This window comes from Cataglyphis hispanica, chromosome 15 (assembly GCF_021464435.1).
Source record: "Cataglyphis hispanica isolate Lineage 1 chromosome 15, ULB_Chis1_1.0, whole genome shotgun sequence".
Taxonomy (NCBI): domain Eukaryota; kingdom Metazoa; phylum Arthropoda; class Insecta; order Hymenoptera; family Formicidae; genus Cataglyphis; species Cataglyphis hispanica.
In genome coordinates, this window is record NC_065968.1 from 3983774 (window position 1) to 3999531 (window position 15758).

The 15758-nt window shown below is 31.1% G+C and overlaps 1 protein-coding gene across 1 annotated transcript; it reads left to right on the forward strand.

The window, feature by feature from the left end:
* The first annotated feature begins 2131 nt into the window (after nt 1–2131).
* Nucleotides 2132–10604, forward strand: LOC126854962 (sodium/potassium-transporting ATPase subunit beta-2-like). Its single transcript, XM_050602180.1, has 6 exons — nt 2132–2573; nt 7677–7817; nt 8029–8148; nt 8337–8518; nt 8653–8932; nt 9010–10604. The coding sequence occupies exons 1-6, from the start codon at nt 2426–2428 to the stop codon at nt 9111–9113; spliced, it is 975 nt and encodes a 324-aa protein (XP_050458137.1). The 5' UTR covers nt 2132–2425; the 3' UTR covers nt 9114–10604.
* Nucleotides 10605–15758: the final 5154 nt, after the last annotated feature.

Genomic DNA, 15758 nt, shown 5'->3' on the forward strand with positions numbered 1-15758 from the left:
ATCGGATCTACAGAATCGTGGATGTATTTTATTGGATGAATGTAAAAGAGCCTAGAAAAGTAAGACTTGACTCTAAATTTTTTTTTAATATATAGTCCTCCGATGTGAGGATTCTGTCGTTCATTCGTTTCGATTGCACCCTGTGTTGTAATAGCGATAGTCTAGGGAATCAATAAGCACGACGGCGAATTTCTTCGATTTCAGGATAGGAAGCGAGGTCGGAGGACTTATAAGAGCCGAGAAGCGACGCTGATTCTTCCGTCTATTTCGCTCGAAATTCTCCGCCGGACGGCAATGACATTAATGTCACATGATAAGATGAGCAGGATGTGGTCAATTCAGATCGTGTCTCCGTGTGTGACTCACATTACACGCGCTTAGCTCTCGTCCCGGTGAACGATAAAGGGAGTGGAGTGGACCGAACACACGGTGCACACACGCGTGTCCCGATCGCGCGGCCGCTAAGGTCACACACACGTGAGGTTGACCTTAGCCCCCAATTTGTCCCCGCACGATTCAGCCGAGGAAATCGTATTCGTCGGTTTTCTAAATCGCGACGCGTCGTAAGCGAATCATCAACTTACGTTACATCAAGGTGCTGTCAGCGATGCTAAGAGAAGCTAAACTGTTCTGATATCAGATTTCTTACTTATTTCATTAGAAAAGAGAAAAATTGAAAAATAAATAAAAATGAAAAATATTATAAAAATAAAATAAAAACAAAAAAGATATATGTATATATTAATAAAATATTAAATAAAATACAAATTATTATGATTTTGATTAGAAAAGATGAAAAAATGATTGCATCAAACAAGTATTAAAAATAAAAAATTAAAACAAAAATAAGATATATAATATTAAATATTAATATAAAATATATCAATTAAGATATAAATTTTCATGATTTGAATAAAAAAAAATGTGATATATTAATAAAGAAATGATTGCATTAAACTGGAATTAAAGATAGAAAATTAAAACAAAAATAAAATATAAAAATATATTAAATATTAATAAAATACATTAAAATACAAATTATTAAGATTCTAATCGGAAAAAATGAGAGATGTAATAATGATAAAAAAAAAATGATTGCATCAAATTGAACGTTTAAGATAAAAATTATGTATAATGTTTTGACATTCGAAAAAAGGTTCAAATTTACATAATATATAATTGAACTCTGATATAAAAGATTCACGCGATTTGCAGACAAATGTAACTAATCACACTTTACGATTGATCCGATTCTAAAGTTGTGGAACCGGCAATGCGGTTAAGGGTTCTACGACAGAAAAATACATTACTGATCGTAGTACGTGTGTGTATTTCACGATATACACAATCTCAATGTATCATCATTGATATAACACGCACGCACGCACGCACCTGCACCTGTGGTCTGCCACGTCATAATAGTGATGGTACGTTACGTTATCCGATGCATTTGAACTATTCGTTTCGGATAGGAAACAAACAATTTCATTGCTGCTAAAACATCGATTGATAGAAGGTGGAGTTGCCGGAAAAGCAAAAAAAATCATTGTCAGCAAAGGAATTTCATTGTCAATAACATTGCAGTTTCCAATTATAGGTAATGAAATATTTAATTTTTTATATATTATTATTTTCAGGCACAGCCAATATTTTTCTCTATCCTTGATATAAATTACATATAAATAAAAAAAATATAATACTAAATTTTATTTAGAGCCTAAAGCATCTATCTAAAGGATGGATGCAAGCATATCTTTGCTGCTTTTGAAAATAGTAAAACGTTATCTAGGATACAATAGTTTAATAAGAGAGAGAGAGAGAGAGATAGAGATATAAATTTCAATAAATACTCTAACATGCATATGTGTATTTTCCTGAATATTCTTTTATCTGTCATCTCTGACATCTGTGACTGCTTTGCTGTATCTTTAAGAATGAACAGGTGACAGTTTCAACTAAGATTCAACTGATTGTAAGATGAGATCTTTCGTGGATCGGCCTGTACATATATTCCTGACAGTACCTAGGCCCCTCAGAAGGCTGGGTCCGAACCTGCTGTCAAAGAGGGGTAACGGGAAGAGTAAGGTGTGGAGGTGGGAGCGAGTGAAAGAGGAGGGTCGAGGAAGGTCGCGGCTCGTTCAAGCGCGTTAGTCAACCTGGTGGCGCCGAAGAACCAACTGTTGACGACGAAGTAGTAGTCTGGAAACGAGTTGTGTGGGGAAGCGTCGTGCTCGGGGAAAGGAACGGAAGGAGAGGAACGAACGCGCGATTACACGGGCCCCCGCAAATCGATTCGGGTTTAAAATAAATTCGGTGACACGAGTGACTTTCGAATTTTCAAAAAGAGACCCCGTGTGTCCGGGACACTCTCGCGCGGCTGGATCGCGCGCGCGTCCAAGTGAATCGTAATTCGTAACAGGTGAGAATGGTAGCCAAAGACCCGAAGATGGTCACCGCGGAGTTGATGAACCCGTACGAGAAACCGCCTAGCATGTCGGTCGGCCAGTCTATGAGGACCTTTCTGTACAATCGCGAGACCGGCGCGTTTATGGGCAGGACCGCCAGTAGTTGGGGTAAGCGCGATGTTGCCAGCTATAAAAATTTTATATGCGAAGAGGAATTTTATATTATAATGGAGAGCTATACGGTATAGTTTAGTAAGAGTTCATTTGATTCACTCGGTACCGGGTACCATCGTTATGGCGTTACTTTCTTGCTCCCAAGTATATGGACACGCCTAAGCTCGCGTCTCCTTTAAGAAGCGTGTATTTTGACGTGACTTGTTTTAAATATACTTGACGATATATATTTTTATTCTCGTCGAAGGAAGAGCTATTGAAGTCAATATAAATTTGCGAAATTTAGAATATAATTCGATTTTTTACGTGAAAATCAATTTAATTCATCATCGTTAAAAACTCGACTGATTGTTCACCGATCATTTAATCGGCATTATTACTCGATGTTATCTGGAAAAGAACCGGAACTATATATTTGCTCCAATATATTTTCCATCAAATACTGTCTTGCAAATATTTAACAATGTTGTACGTAACAATCGAAAAAAATACTCCAAACTTTTGATAGTATCAAAGTATCGCAATTTCTAATTCAGGTGGGTTCTGGCGTTTTAATATTGAAGAAAGCATACGTTGTGCATATATACAGGGCGTGTCAGAAGTCGCGCACTTTCTCTACAGATTTTTTTTGATGAATTTAAAGCTGATCTTTTCTCGATAAATTTTTCATTACTTTAAGGCTTTCAAGAGAATTTCAAAGATTAATTGCAAAATGCTTTCATCAGCATTTTAATTATTGTCTTGATGGACGAGACTGTCAGTATTAAAAGAAAAAACTATAAACATACATGTGTGGAATTAAGATCTTTGTTTGGTGCAACAATAATTTTAATTAATTAAATTTTATGATAAAATCAGTGTAAACAATATGCCATATTTCGATAAAAAAAAATTATAATACCAATTTTAATTTCTTGACATATTTACGTTTACAGTTTGATAATACTTTTGTATTACAGTAATATGGGTATGTAAATACTTTCTGATATTTATTTATTTATATTTTTTTTAAATATATTTTCTATTAGATATATAATTTATTTTATAAAAGAATAGAAATAGAAATTTAAGTCTTTCCTACTGAAATAAATTATGACTTTTTTAAAGAAGACTGTCTTTAAAGAAACGCATTGCGACAATTTCGAATGACTTTTCCTTCAAGTATGCAGTAAATATTAACTTGCTTTGTTGAGTCAGCCCGTGATAATTACTGAATAAGCGAGGATATTATAGATGAAACATAAGTATTGCATATACTATTCAGCGCTATACAATAATATTAAATATTATAAACTGAACAAAAATGTGATAAATTGATTTACAAAAGTTTTGAAAAGTTTTGGGAATTAATATTATTTATAGATTAGCATTCTTGAATAAATTCCTTTTACGCTTAAAAGAATTAAAGATTAGAATACGAATTCCTAGATTTTTACACGCATTTACAGAGTTTTTGATATTATATATAATCTATCATAGAATCAATGATAATAATAATAAACAATTTTAATTCCAGGAATTATTAATTGTGTGAATAGAATGAAACATTGTCGCTTCAACGATCCGATGAGTCTGATAATGCACATTAAGAAATATGCGTTGACAAATTAATAATTATATGATATCAGCATAAGGTGGAATAGAAAAGAGAAATATTTTAGAATATATAATAATTATTAAAATACACGCACAAACTTTCAAGAGTATTATATGTAAATTTTTTAGAAATTAAAGTAATTATTATATACAAAGCAAATATTCTATAAAAAGAATAAGATAATATTATGCAATTATGCATAAGAAATTGTTACGCTCAAGGTGATTCACTATATTCCGAGAATACTATATATCGCGTAATAACACTCAATAAACGTTGTAGAGAATAGATAAAGTTGATACAGAAAAACTATATAATAATAATAAAAATATTTAATATTGAATTATATATACATATAAGCAGACATTAATAAATTTTTCAACTTCCAACATTAATAACTTTATCGATCCAAGCAAATCATAAATGAGAATAAATAAATATTATTTCAGGGTACTACGAATATTTTTTTACATTTACGTCTGTACTTTTATCTCTTTTGCTACTTGATAAAATAACTCATAAAACATTTAACACAAAAAAACTGAGAAACGTGCCTACATCGACCGTGTATGTAGTACAGTTCGATCGTTGTTGCATGTGCTGTGGCATGTCAACGATTAATCGCAGTGTTTCACTGCATGATTATCCTTAGCACGTGATAGTGTCAATGACCAAGGTGCCTACACACTATCGCGTATCATTAATATATCTACTTATGTTAGTTGCACGAAATCACTCCGTGTCTCCGAATACGCTAATAAATATTTAAATCTTTGTTTGTTTAAATATTTGAGATATTTTCAAGGATTGCGAAAAAGAAGCAAATGTACATATTTATTGCAATTTTTTTCATAAATCACGAACAGTCAAGAAAATTTAAATGTCTGACGCGATCTCTTTCGGAAAACATTTTAAGAAGATGAAGGCGTTTGTGATGAAGAGAACCGTTTGCGAGTCTTAATTAGTCTCTCGGCGCCGTCGATCAACATCAAATGTCATTACTCCTATCTTTATGTTCTAGCTAGACGTGTTTACGAAGGGCTGTAGCTATGACGACCTAACGGTTATTACGTACCTCACGTCACGTAACGCACGTGCGTGAATCCCTCCTAGGGTTTACACGCGATATCCTCCAATAATATTATAAAAGTTTACAAGTTTTTAGATAAAATAAAATCGCGTGTATGTAAATCTATTTTGATACGAGAGCATTTAGCATGAAATGTGCACTCTTATTAATGAATTATGCAAAAACAAGAGTAGATTCTAACATATTATTTTATAAAGACTTAACTGTTTTATCAAACAAAAAAGCACTAATTATCATAGTAATTAACAATTAAAGTGATAGATATTATAGCTATTTTTGCAACATGGAATAATAAATTTATCCATCATACTCTTCCCGTTTGTTTTTTTTTTTTTTGTTTTTTCAGCAAAAAAAGAAGACTTGCAATCGCAATGTCGATTCGCAAGATTGTTTTCATTTAATTGGCTCAGAAGCCTACATATGTAATATCGAAACACTAACAATAAGCTTTGAAAAATACTTTGAGTGATGTCTAATTAACCTTGACATATACAATCGACTTGGAGATTTTTTCTTCCATGCACATTGCTCTCATTATCTTCAATCTCTTGAGCTTTATTTCTCTTCTTTATTGCTTAGTAAGAGAAGCTTTATAATATTTTCTTTTCATAATATTTTCTTTTTATCTCAAGACATTTCTTTCGCATAGATTTCTGTCTCTCACAGCTCTTCACGTTACAATATTTGATACGTAAATCGGTAATGACTCGTATCCGCGACATCGCAAAAAAGAAGAGCGATAAGAGCGAGAAAGGCAGGTGACAGCGTCAATATAACATTAAGGGGAGAAAAAAGACGGAAGCGCGAAACGCGTTTGATTTGCGGTGCATGCAACGGGTTTGCCCGGTTGAATGGCAATTGTTAAACTTCCTTTAGCGCAAACGTGTATAACGAGGTCAATTGGCGTTAAACGGCGGCATTACAGCATTACGTAACTTAGGGCCATTCCGAAGGGTACACCCACGCGACCGTGCCGCTGTCTTTCGATCATTCACAATCACCTGGGATCGTCCGAATCGCGGAGGGAGAAACATCTAATTAATTATACCGTCGGAAAAATCCTACGACTCGTTCGAATTCGATCTTGCGTTGTTATTAAAAAAATTATTAATCATAAAGAATTTTGTCTTATTTATCGCGGTTACATAGTTAATAATTTCTCAACCGTTGTTTCTTTTATCATAATTTAACCGAAATTTTGTTTTGTCGTTTTTTTTTAAGAGCAAGCCGATTTTTTATAAAATATTTATTTATACAAATATAAAAAAAATTAATTATACTTTCAGTTTTTTTTTTTTTTACGAAGAGAAAAAATTTTATAGATATAGTTTTTAAGCAATGTATTATCTAATTCGCTGCTATGATAAGGCAAATTTTATGTTGCGATAATAAATATAAGTCGACTTAAATACGTACATATATTAGGATTTCGCTTATCACAGTTCTCTGTAAATCGACTGTAATAAGACGAGACAGATTCGTAATTAAATAATAATACTGTCGTGATATGATAATTATAATAATTAGATACAATTCTCATAAGCGTTTCTTCGTGAAAGATAAGACACGCACAAAAATTAATGAAGTAAGTTCGTTCAATTATTATAATACATACACACATTATTATTTTTTTTTAACGAACATTATTGAACATTATTATTTGAGATTTTAATTAATTATCAATAAAAGCTGTCTTTTTCGCTCTCTTTCGATAATGCCGAGGGAGATCAACTTCTTTATGATGGCTAACATCACAAAGGTGTTGATGTCATGAACATCATGTGGCATTGACATCCTGCCGGAACTAATTTCTTACTTTCCTTATCTTGTTAAAAAATGATGATTTAGCCAGTAAATAATCTACGATTTGAGTCTTACTTGTTTCTATTTTTGAACAATTTATCTCTTCTAAATATATAATAATAATTATTATTATTATTAATTATAATTATAAATATATAATTATTATTATTAATTCAATATTTTTCCGGAAAATATACTTATTATCAATATATTTTACAAACATATATTTAAATATTTTTTAAGACACTGCATACAGAGTATTTGATGTTAAATTCAATTACGTATACCTTCGTTTTGTTCTCAATAGCGCTATTTATTCAAATGACGTCGCGAGAGACGTTGAATCAGCGTGTATAATTGAATTGCACTATTCGACCGGGCACTTTTGATCTTCTTTTAAATTAAATTCGCGGTTAATACAATTGACCCATGAGATGGCTACGTATGAGAACCAGCACGCGGCTGCAAATTCTTTATAGAGTATATTATGACTGAAACTGCTCTATAATGTCCAGTAACAAGACGAGACAATATCATACTTGCAGAAACTTGTATATTTAAACGAGAATTTTGTATCGTTTTATGATTTTTGTAATTTTATTTACAGGTAAAATTGGACTTTTTTACTTGATATTTTACGGCGTTCTGGCAGCACTCGTAGCCATTTGTTTCTGGGGATTCTTTCAAACGCTCGATCCAAGGATACCAAGGTGGCAGCTTGAGAGATCCATTATTGGAACAAATCCAGGTAATTTATTTCTTATTAGCTTATTAAAAAAAAACACGACGCCATAAATATATATTCTAATATAAGAATTTTCCTATTTTTTAAAATAAAATTGAATAAGTTTCAATCTTCTTAACTTATACACATGCAGAATATATGTAATTCTTATATTTTTTGATACATCAAAAATGTTTCGAGCTGTCAATCTGAAAATAAATATTACTCTTCGCAGGATTAGGATTCAGGCCAATGCCACCGACAGAGAATGTGGAAAGTACCCTGATTTGGTACAAAGGCACCGACAGCGAAAACTTCAAACACTGGATTGATTCATTGCAAGATTTTCTCAAAGGTAACCGTTGCAATATAAGAAGAAATTTATCATTCAACCTCGAATATTAAGTTTCAAAAAAAAAAAAAAAAAATTTTCATTCTTCCTGCATTTCTCTGTACATTGCCGCGTATCTGAAGAATTTCTCTAATTTTCAGATCAAAAAGTTCGAGGCATTTGTATGTAATATTTCCTGTCACATATTTCAGATTATATAACACCTGGATCTGTTCTTGGTCTTGGCGCTAATATTAACAAGTGCGATTACAATCAGCCACCGCCACCCGGAAAAGTCTGCGATGTCGATGTGAAAAACTGGCATCCTTGCACCAAAGAGAACAGATATAACTATCACAAGTCCGCTCCATGTATTTTCCTTAAGCTGAACAAGGTATCATTGCAACATACCATTAATTTAGTTACTTATACAATATAAATTAATATTAGAAAATATTTTAAATATATTAATAATAATTTTAATATGAAAATCGTGATAACATTTCTCGTAACATTTTTACTCATCAGATTTATGGCTGGAGACCAGAATTTTACAACGATACTGAAAATTTGCCGCAAAAGATGCCAGTCGATCTCAAAGAGCACATCGCAAGTCTGAAAGGGAACAATTCTCTCCAACTGAACACTATTTGGGTATCCTGCGAGGGTGAGAATCCTGCCGATCAGGAGAACATCGGACCGATCAATTATTTGCCGCGACGCGGTTTCCCCGGTTACTTTTATCCTTATGAAAATTCCGAGGGTTATCTAAGTCCGTTGGTCGCAGTGCACTTTGTCAGACCGCGCAGTGAGTATGGACTCTCGTATCAATGTAAAAAAAAAAATGTAAAAATTATACTTTTTACATTAATTTTTTATTTTTAGCCGGAATCCTGATAAATGTCGAGTGTAAGGCTTGGGCGAAGAATATCAAGCACAGTCGTACCGACAAAATTGGCGCGGTTCATTTCGAGCTGATGATAGATTAACGAAATCTGCAAGTCTGTCTTCAAGGCTGTTCGCGCGGTCTCCTAAACCGAAATTAACGAGCGTCCTCGAGGCTCTCGGGATGGCCGTTAGGCAAATTTTCATCTTCCAAAATTACGAAATTGCAAGACGAGCGAATATCTCGTCGAGATATCGAATCTCTCTAGCCGAATCAAGTACAAAACAGAGAGGCCTTTTGCCACGCGTTTCGCCTCCGTGCAATCGGCGGGAAAAACTTTTGGGAACGAATGAAAAAAGAAATGGAGCAACCGAATCTCAAAGAATTATACACCGTTTATCGCGTGCCTTCCTTTACTCGTAGGCGCAATTTATAAAAACTGACCAATTCATAATAGAATATAAAAGAATCTCACATGCGCATTTGAAAGAATATCATTTAAAATACTCATATATACATATAAATTATTAGCTGGATAGATTTTTTATAATCGGTCGTACAATTTTGAAGACTTTCAAATGACAGTAGAAATTAATGTACTCAGATGATGTATTTTGTGTCGCATTGGAATGCCAGTAAGTTTGTCGAATGGAAAATAAGAGTTACAAAGTGGCAGATATAAGCTCTTATTAATGTGGGGTTTAAAGTTAACAATTGCAACTTTATCAATTATGGTAATCTAAGCTTTTGTATAACTATTAGTATTGAAAAATTTGGTAAAACGCTACGCGTATTTAAAGATTTTTATACGTCGACGTTATAGATGTCATTATATGACATATAATAGAAAAAACAAATTCTAATAATAAAACATAACATAAAAAGTATGAATTAAGACGCGAATACAAATATATTTTATTTTTATCTCCTTAAAGTAAAATATGAAATATTAATCGTAATAAAAATTATTTTAGAGATAAGATAATTTTCTCTTTTTCTTAAGGAGAACACGAGTGTTCATATGTTTGTGAAATGTATAAAAATAATAACGGCTTAATTTAAAGAATATGTATTAAGACAGTTTACGAGAAATTAGAGATTTGAGATATTATTGTATATGTTTTATTCAAAGATTTTACTTTATAGATTTATTAATACTAGTTTGATTTTTCTTCCCTCGTATAATTGCCATCTAAGACGCATGTAAAAATATTTTTTTAAGAAACGGCAGCTAAAAGTTTTAATTTTTTCTTGGTGCAATTTATGTATAAAACAATTTATGTAGAACAATTAAGTCATAATCAAATTATATTAATTTGAACGCAATTTTTTTAGCGGATAACAAATCTTCTATTTTGACAAGGATTTTAAACTCTTTCTCGTTTGTGTGTGTGTGTGTGTGTGTGTGTGTGTGTGTGTGTGTGTGTGTGTGTGTGTGTGTGTGTGTGTGTGTGTCTGTGTATCTGTAAATTCTATTCTCAATTTATTATACAACTTTGCAAAAAACTTGATTCAATTAATTATCTCAAATATAGATAAAGATAATTTGTATCTGATATTATTATATTTTTGTCGAAAAATAAAGTTCTCAAAATTGTAAAAAAAAATCATATTTATTGCATAGCTGATAATAATAGTAGATTATTAAATAAAATTTTTTTTACTCCATGCTGGTACGAATATAACAATCTTCTTGTGATCAAGTAAGGGCTATCGATTATTCAAACATTATCGTATATCTTTTATAACAATTTTATTGTCATTCTTATTTTCTTAACTCTTTGGTTGTAACACATACATAAAATTACTTTCTCAAAATATTCAGCAATCAAGACAATGCTAAATCGATACTCGCAAGTGTTGTTGTTTCTTTTAAGCGATGTTGATTGATTATCTGGACATTACGCTGAGCGTTATTTCATATCAATAAAAGCCTGTCAAGTCTGACAACCGCGTATTTGACAATTCAAATATTAAATATGTATATAATTTTAAATTGATTTTAAAAAAACGAGTAACTATCGTTAATATATAAATATATGTATAAAAAAATTAATTAACGGAAAATTAATTATCGTTATCAACGCTGTCAATGATTAAAACTTCTTCAAATTTTCGCATTTTTGGTTTTTCAATTAAAATTCTGGATAGCACCTCACAAGATATAGAAGAAATTATTTATTAACTTTTATTCTTAATTTTTCGCTTCAATCAATATCGCAAGAAATCTCGATTTTTTTTGTATGACATTTTGCAAAAACCTGACAATATATCTGTATTACCGAATCATATGAACGCGTAAAAATTAATCATTGCTGCTAATGATTAAAACTACTTTTTAAAATATAAAAGAATACGGACAAAACTATAGGAAAATTATAGTAGATTAGACTTCTGTTTCACAGAAATTAATTTTTTCTCGAAAGGAGTACGAAAAATATTTTGGATATTTTTTCTCTATTCACACGATATACTATCTTTTTTGTTTCTATTTTATAAAAAAAAATATATTAATATATTTTATATATATTAATTCATTCACCTAACGATATGCTTTTAAATATCCCTTGCCATTTAAAATTTTTAGGGTAAAATTAACGCTTCTTTTAAGATTGAAGTTGTCTCTTAGCTAAGTCAGCGATCGTGTCCAAGAACATGGAAAAAACGCAATGGCATGTTATTTTAAAAATTTTTTATAGTTAGTTTTAAATTTTTTATTATTTAATTTTTAATTAAAATGGTAGAAAAATTAATAAATTTAATTTTTCTACAATATTTTATAATAAATTTTTAATTTTCCTAAAAAGAATCTTATTTTTCAGTTTTCCTAAAAAGGGATTTCCTTAAGGAATTAAATATTTGAGAAATTAAATGATTATTTTAAGTTAAAAAATTTTTATTTTTATTAATTTATTTTTATTAATTTAAAAATTATTTTAAGTTAAAATAATTCTAATAGATCCTAACAATGCCAGCGGGAATTCGAAATCACCGAAATTTTGAGGACTGTGTTTTAATCGCGTGCTCTAATGGCGTACCGTATTCATGTATCCTATTTACATACTTTAATAGAATGCACCGGTATTCTTAATTGCACGTAAAAATGTGCAAACTCATGTATTATCTAACAAATAGTATTTTTGTGTCTTTTGACCACGATATTGGTCATCTATGTGCTATCTATTGCTTCCTCGTTGGGCCAGTTGGACCTACCTTTTGTTGATCCTGGCCATATTGATTCTGTCTACATCTAGTCAGAGATGTAGCTTTGATCTCTATCAAAGATCATTAAAGGAAAGAAATTCCTTTCGTAGCCGGCTAATTAATATTGCCGGTGGATGAGCGTAATTTTACACTCGTTCATGGTCATGAGACATTACGACCGTTTGCTTTGATTATAACTTTTCTTTAATTAATAATGCCAAATTATTAATCAAAATTAATTGATTAAAATTCTTAATAATATATAATATTTCAAATTCATAATAATATATAATATTTTATTTATATATATATAATAATAATATAATAATATATAATTTATTAATTTATTCTATTTAAAATAAAATTAATAATTATTTATATAATTTAATAGTTTTACATAATTTAATAGATTAATAATTTGGCTTAATATCAATTAAAGCAAAGATTTATATCATATTAACATAATATAATATAGATGAATGGGCTATAAAATTTAGCATAAAGTCAGCGCAATATAAGAAAAAATGATTACTGATTCATATAATAAATTTATTAGCGTCGTTTTTAATAAACAAATTAAATAAAATTTATAATAAAAATAAATAATATTAATAAAAATAATTTATCAAATTTTCAAGTTTTCAAATTTTACTATAAATTATTTTAATTTTTAAATTATACTTGTAATATATTTTAATGCATATTGAAAAAATCTATTGAAAATTATTGATATGTATCGAGTTAATCTATTCTAGCCCATCCATTTTGAGGCAACGGATCTATCTATATACAATCTATATTTACATATACATCTACGAATCCGTTTCCTCAAAGTAAAATAAATTTCATCACTCACCGACACTGATGCGCAACAGCGGAGTTGTTGGACTTGAGGCTACGTTATCTGTAACATACAAATATAAGATCCAAATTATAGCAGCGTCCGAAATATTTATTATTAATATTTAATATAATTAATATTTGAAATAATTAATATTTTGTGCGGAATATTTTAAATACTAAGAAGTCCTATATAAATATGAAACAATTTTAAAAATTATAAAACTTTTTTCAAATAAAAACTTTTATAAGATTTATGTAAAAGTCTTTCTTTCTAAATTTTTCATATTTAATTAATTGAAATAAAGAGATCGAATTAATGTGAATACGCGATTACAAAAACTAATATGCAAATAATAAATTCTCACCCTTAGGTTGCTCCGCCGATGCAGGATGCCTCTCCTAGGCCTCCTCCTCCTCTCACGTTGATTCACACACGCGATACTTTAAACTCCCGCATTTTTATTAAAAAATATTACTTCCGCACTTGTACGCGCGATACTTTAAATGACACTCCCGCACTTTTATTAAAAAATATTACTTCCGCACTTGTAGGCGCGATACTTTGAAGAACACTCCCGCACTTTCGAATTTCGGCACGATCGAACCCCGTTTCACACGAGAATCATCCTGCGAGTCGACAAGTCGGAAATTCACCGATTACTCCGAGCAAAAGTTAAGCGAGCAAAGGAAGAAGACGAAATCGATTGATGGAATCGACGCTCAATTCTTGTCCGCGCTTGTCCTCATCGAGGGCCTCGTACTTTATTAGGAACGATCACATACGAGCCACCAAGTTTCTATCACAGACTGAAACCGGCTTATCATAAGGCTGGAAGACGGGTTGAGAATGAAGATACCCATGTTCTAAGTGCTAACAATTTAGATCACTTAGAAAATGAGAGATCAGCTTCTCTAACGAGCGAAAATCGAACCTAATAAAGCACTGGCAACTGTCCTCAATGCGATACAGTACAGCTGGTAGACGAGATAAGGGAGCGACGATTCAAAAATCGATCGAATTCTAACCGATTCTAATACTAATCGCGATTGCAATCGCGATCATTTAGGAAAAGTATTTCAGAATATGCGCAGCGTTTTGTATCATTACGTTTCTATTCGAGTGTCTCCGTACGAATGATAAGACCATGTATGTAAACAATAGGGCCAAACACTGTTATTCGAAAGTTATTGCCAAAATATTTTACGTATTATCATATTATATGTATACGCGGAGTATTAAAGTGTATAAAATATATTTGAAATTATGAATAATTATTAATTGCACGAATGATATATCACGAAGCCTTTCGTTATATTAATTATACAATTTTACGATCTGATTGTTTAATTGAGCGATAATCTTAATTCCACGCCGTCGAAGGATAAAGCATTGGACGAAATATATTTAACTTTAAATATTTTTGAAGAAAAATAATTATTGCTTATAAAGATCGCAACAAAACAATAATTCATAATTTTGATTCCGGTCTTGATTAAATGTGTATATACATCACTCGAAATACGCGCTAAAAAATCTATCGTAGCGATATAATTACGTTGAGTTAATATTAAATTACATTATTATTTAAGATAAGCAAAAGATAACTAATTATTAATCTTATCAAATTATGTCACGATACTTGTTGCGATCGCGTTTAGGAAATGAATTTAACGGAGCGTCTCGCACTGCTACTTTACTGTTTGACTGTTGTCGTACGAATGTTAAGACATAGGAAAGGAATTCGAGCGTCTCACCCCACCCCTTCAATTCTATTCAAGTGTCGCCGTATGAATAACAAAGTCGTGATACAACGTAAACAATAATGAATGTTTACATTGCCAAGGCCGAATATCATGTAATTGTTAATTCGCTGCCGAAATATTTTCCGTGGCGTATATTCAAACAGAATTATATTAAATTACACAGAAATTTTAAATTATAGATCAATTATTAAATTAACAATTAATATATCACGTAATACATGAATGGAACATTGCGTTACTAATACATGAATTCTTTTCTTATAAGAGAACCGCGCGAACTAGAAAAATTTTGATATCGCCGAGTTTCACAGTTTTACCGTAATTTATGATTAAATTATTAACGCGCCAAAAAAAGTACATTTATAATCTATTCAGATTTTTTTATCTAAAAGTTGACTTAATTTTTGTTAAAAATATTTTATAATTTTTTTTTTTTTTCGTGGCAATTTTACGAGTAAACACTTAGAACGGAACAAAAATTATTTAAGAAAAGCATTTCTTATTAAATAACTATTCAAATGTCAAACGCGTTTTATAACTTTTTAGTAATATATATATTTTACACACCCATATTGTACGTCACCCCTTAAAAATGTAGTAATTTTCTTTTTTTGTCGCTTAAAGAATAATTGAAAATATTACACGTATACAAAAATATAAATTCTTTTTTAACTTATGCTACTATTAGCCTAAGAACATGCCTTTCGCAAAATCTGATATTTATTCGTCTAATCCGCACTCAAATAATAAAACGCGCGAAATAATACGTTGCGCGCCCTAACACAATCCGACGCGATCAATAACGATCAATAGATAATAATTGATCGATAATTCAAATTATTCAATTATTACCTTATTATTAGACGTAAATTCATTCAGCATTCCCGACACTTATCGCGCCATCATGGCGGACCCGCGGGCGCGCCGATATTTGGCG

Coding starts and splice junctions, on each gene's coding strand:
- LOC126854962 (XM_050602180.1), top strand. CDS start 2,426: ATGGTAGCCAAAGACCCGAAGATGGTCACCGCGGAGTTGATGAACCCG. Junction 8,519..8,652: donor TTTTCCTTAAGCTGAACAAG/GTATCATTGCAA, acceptor TTTACTCATCAG/ATTTATGGCTGGAGACCAGA. Junction 8,933..9,009: donor GCACTTTGTCAGACCGCGCA/GTGAGTATGGAC, acceptor TTTTATTTTTAG/CCGGAATCCTGATAAATGTC.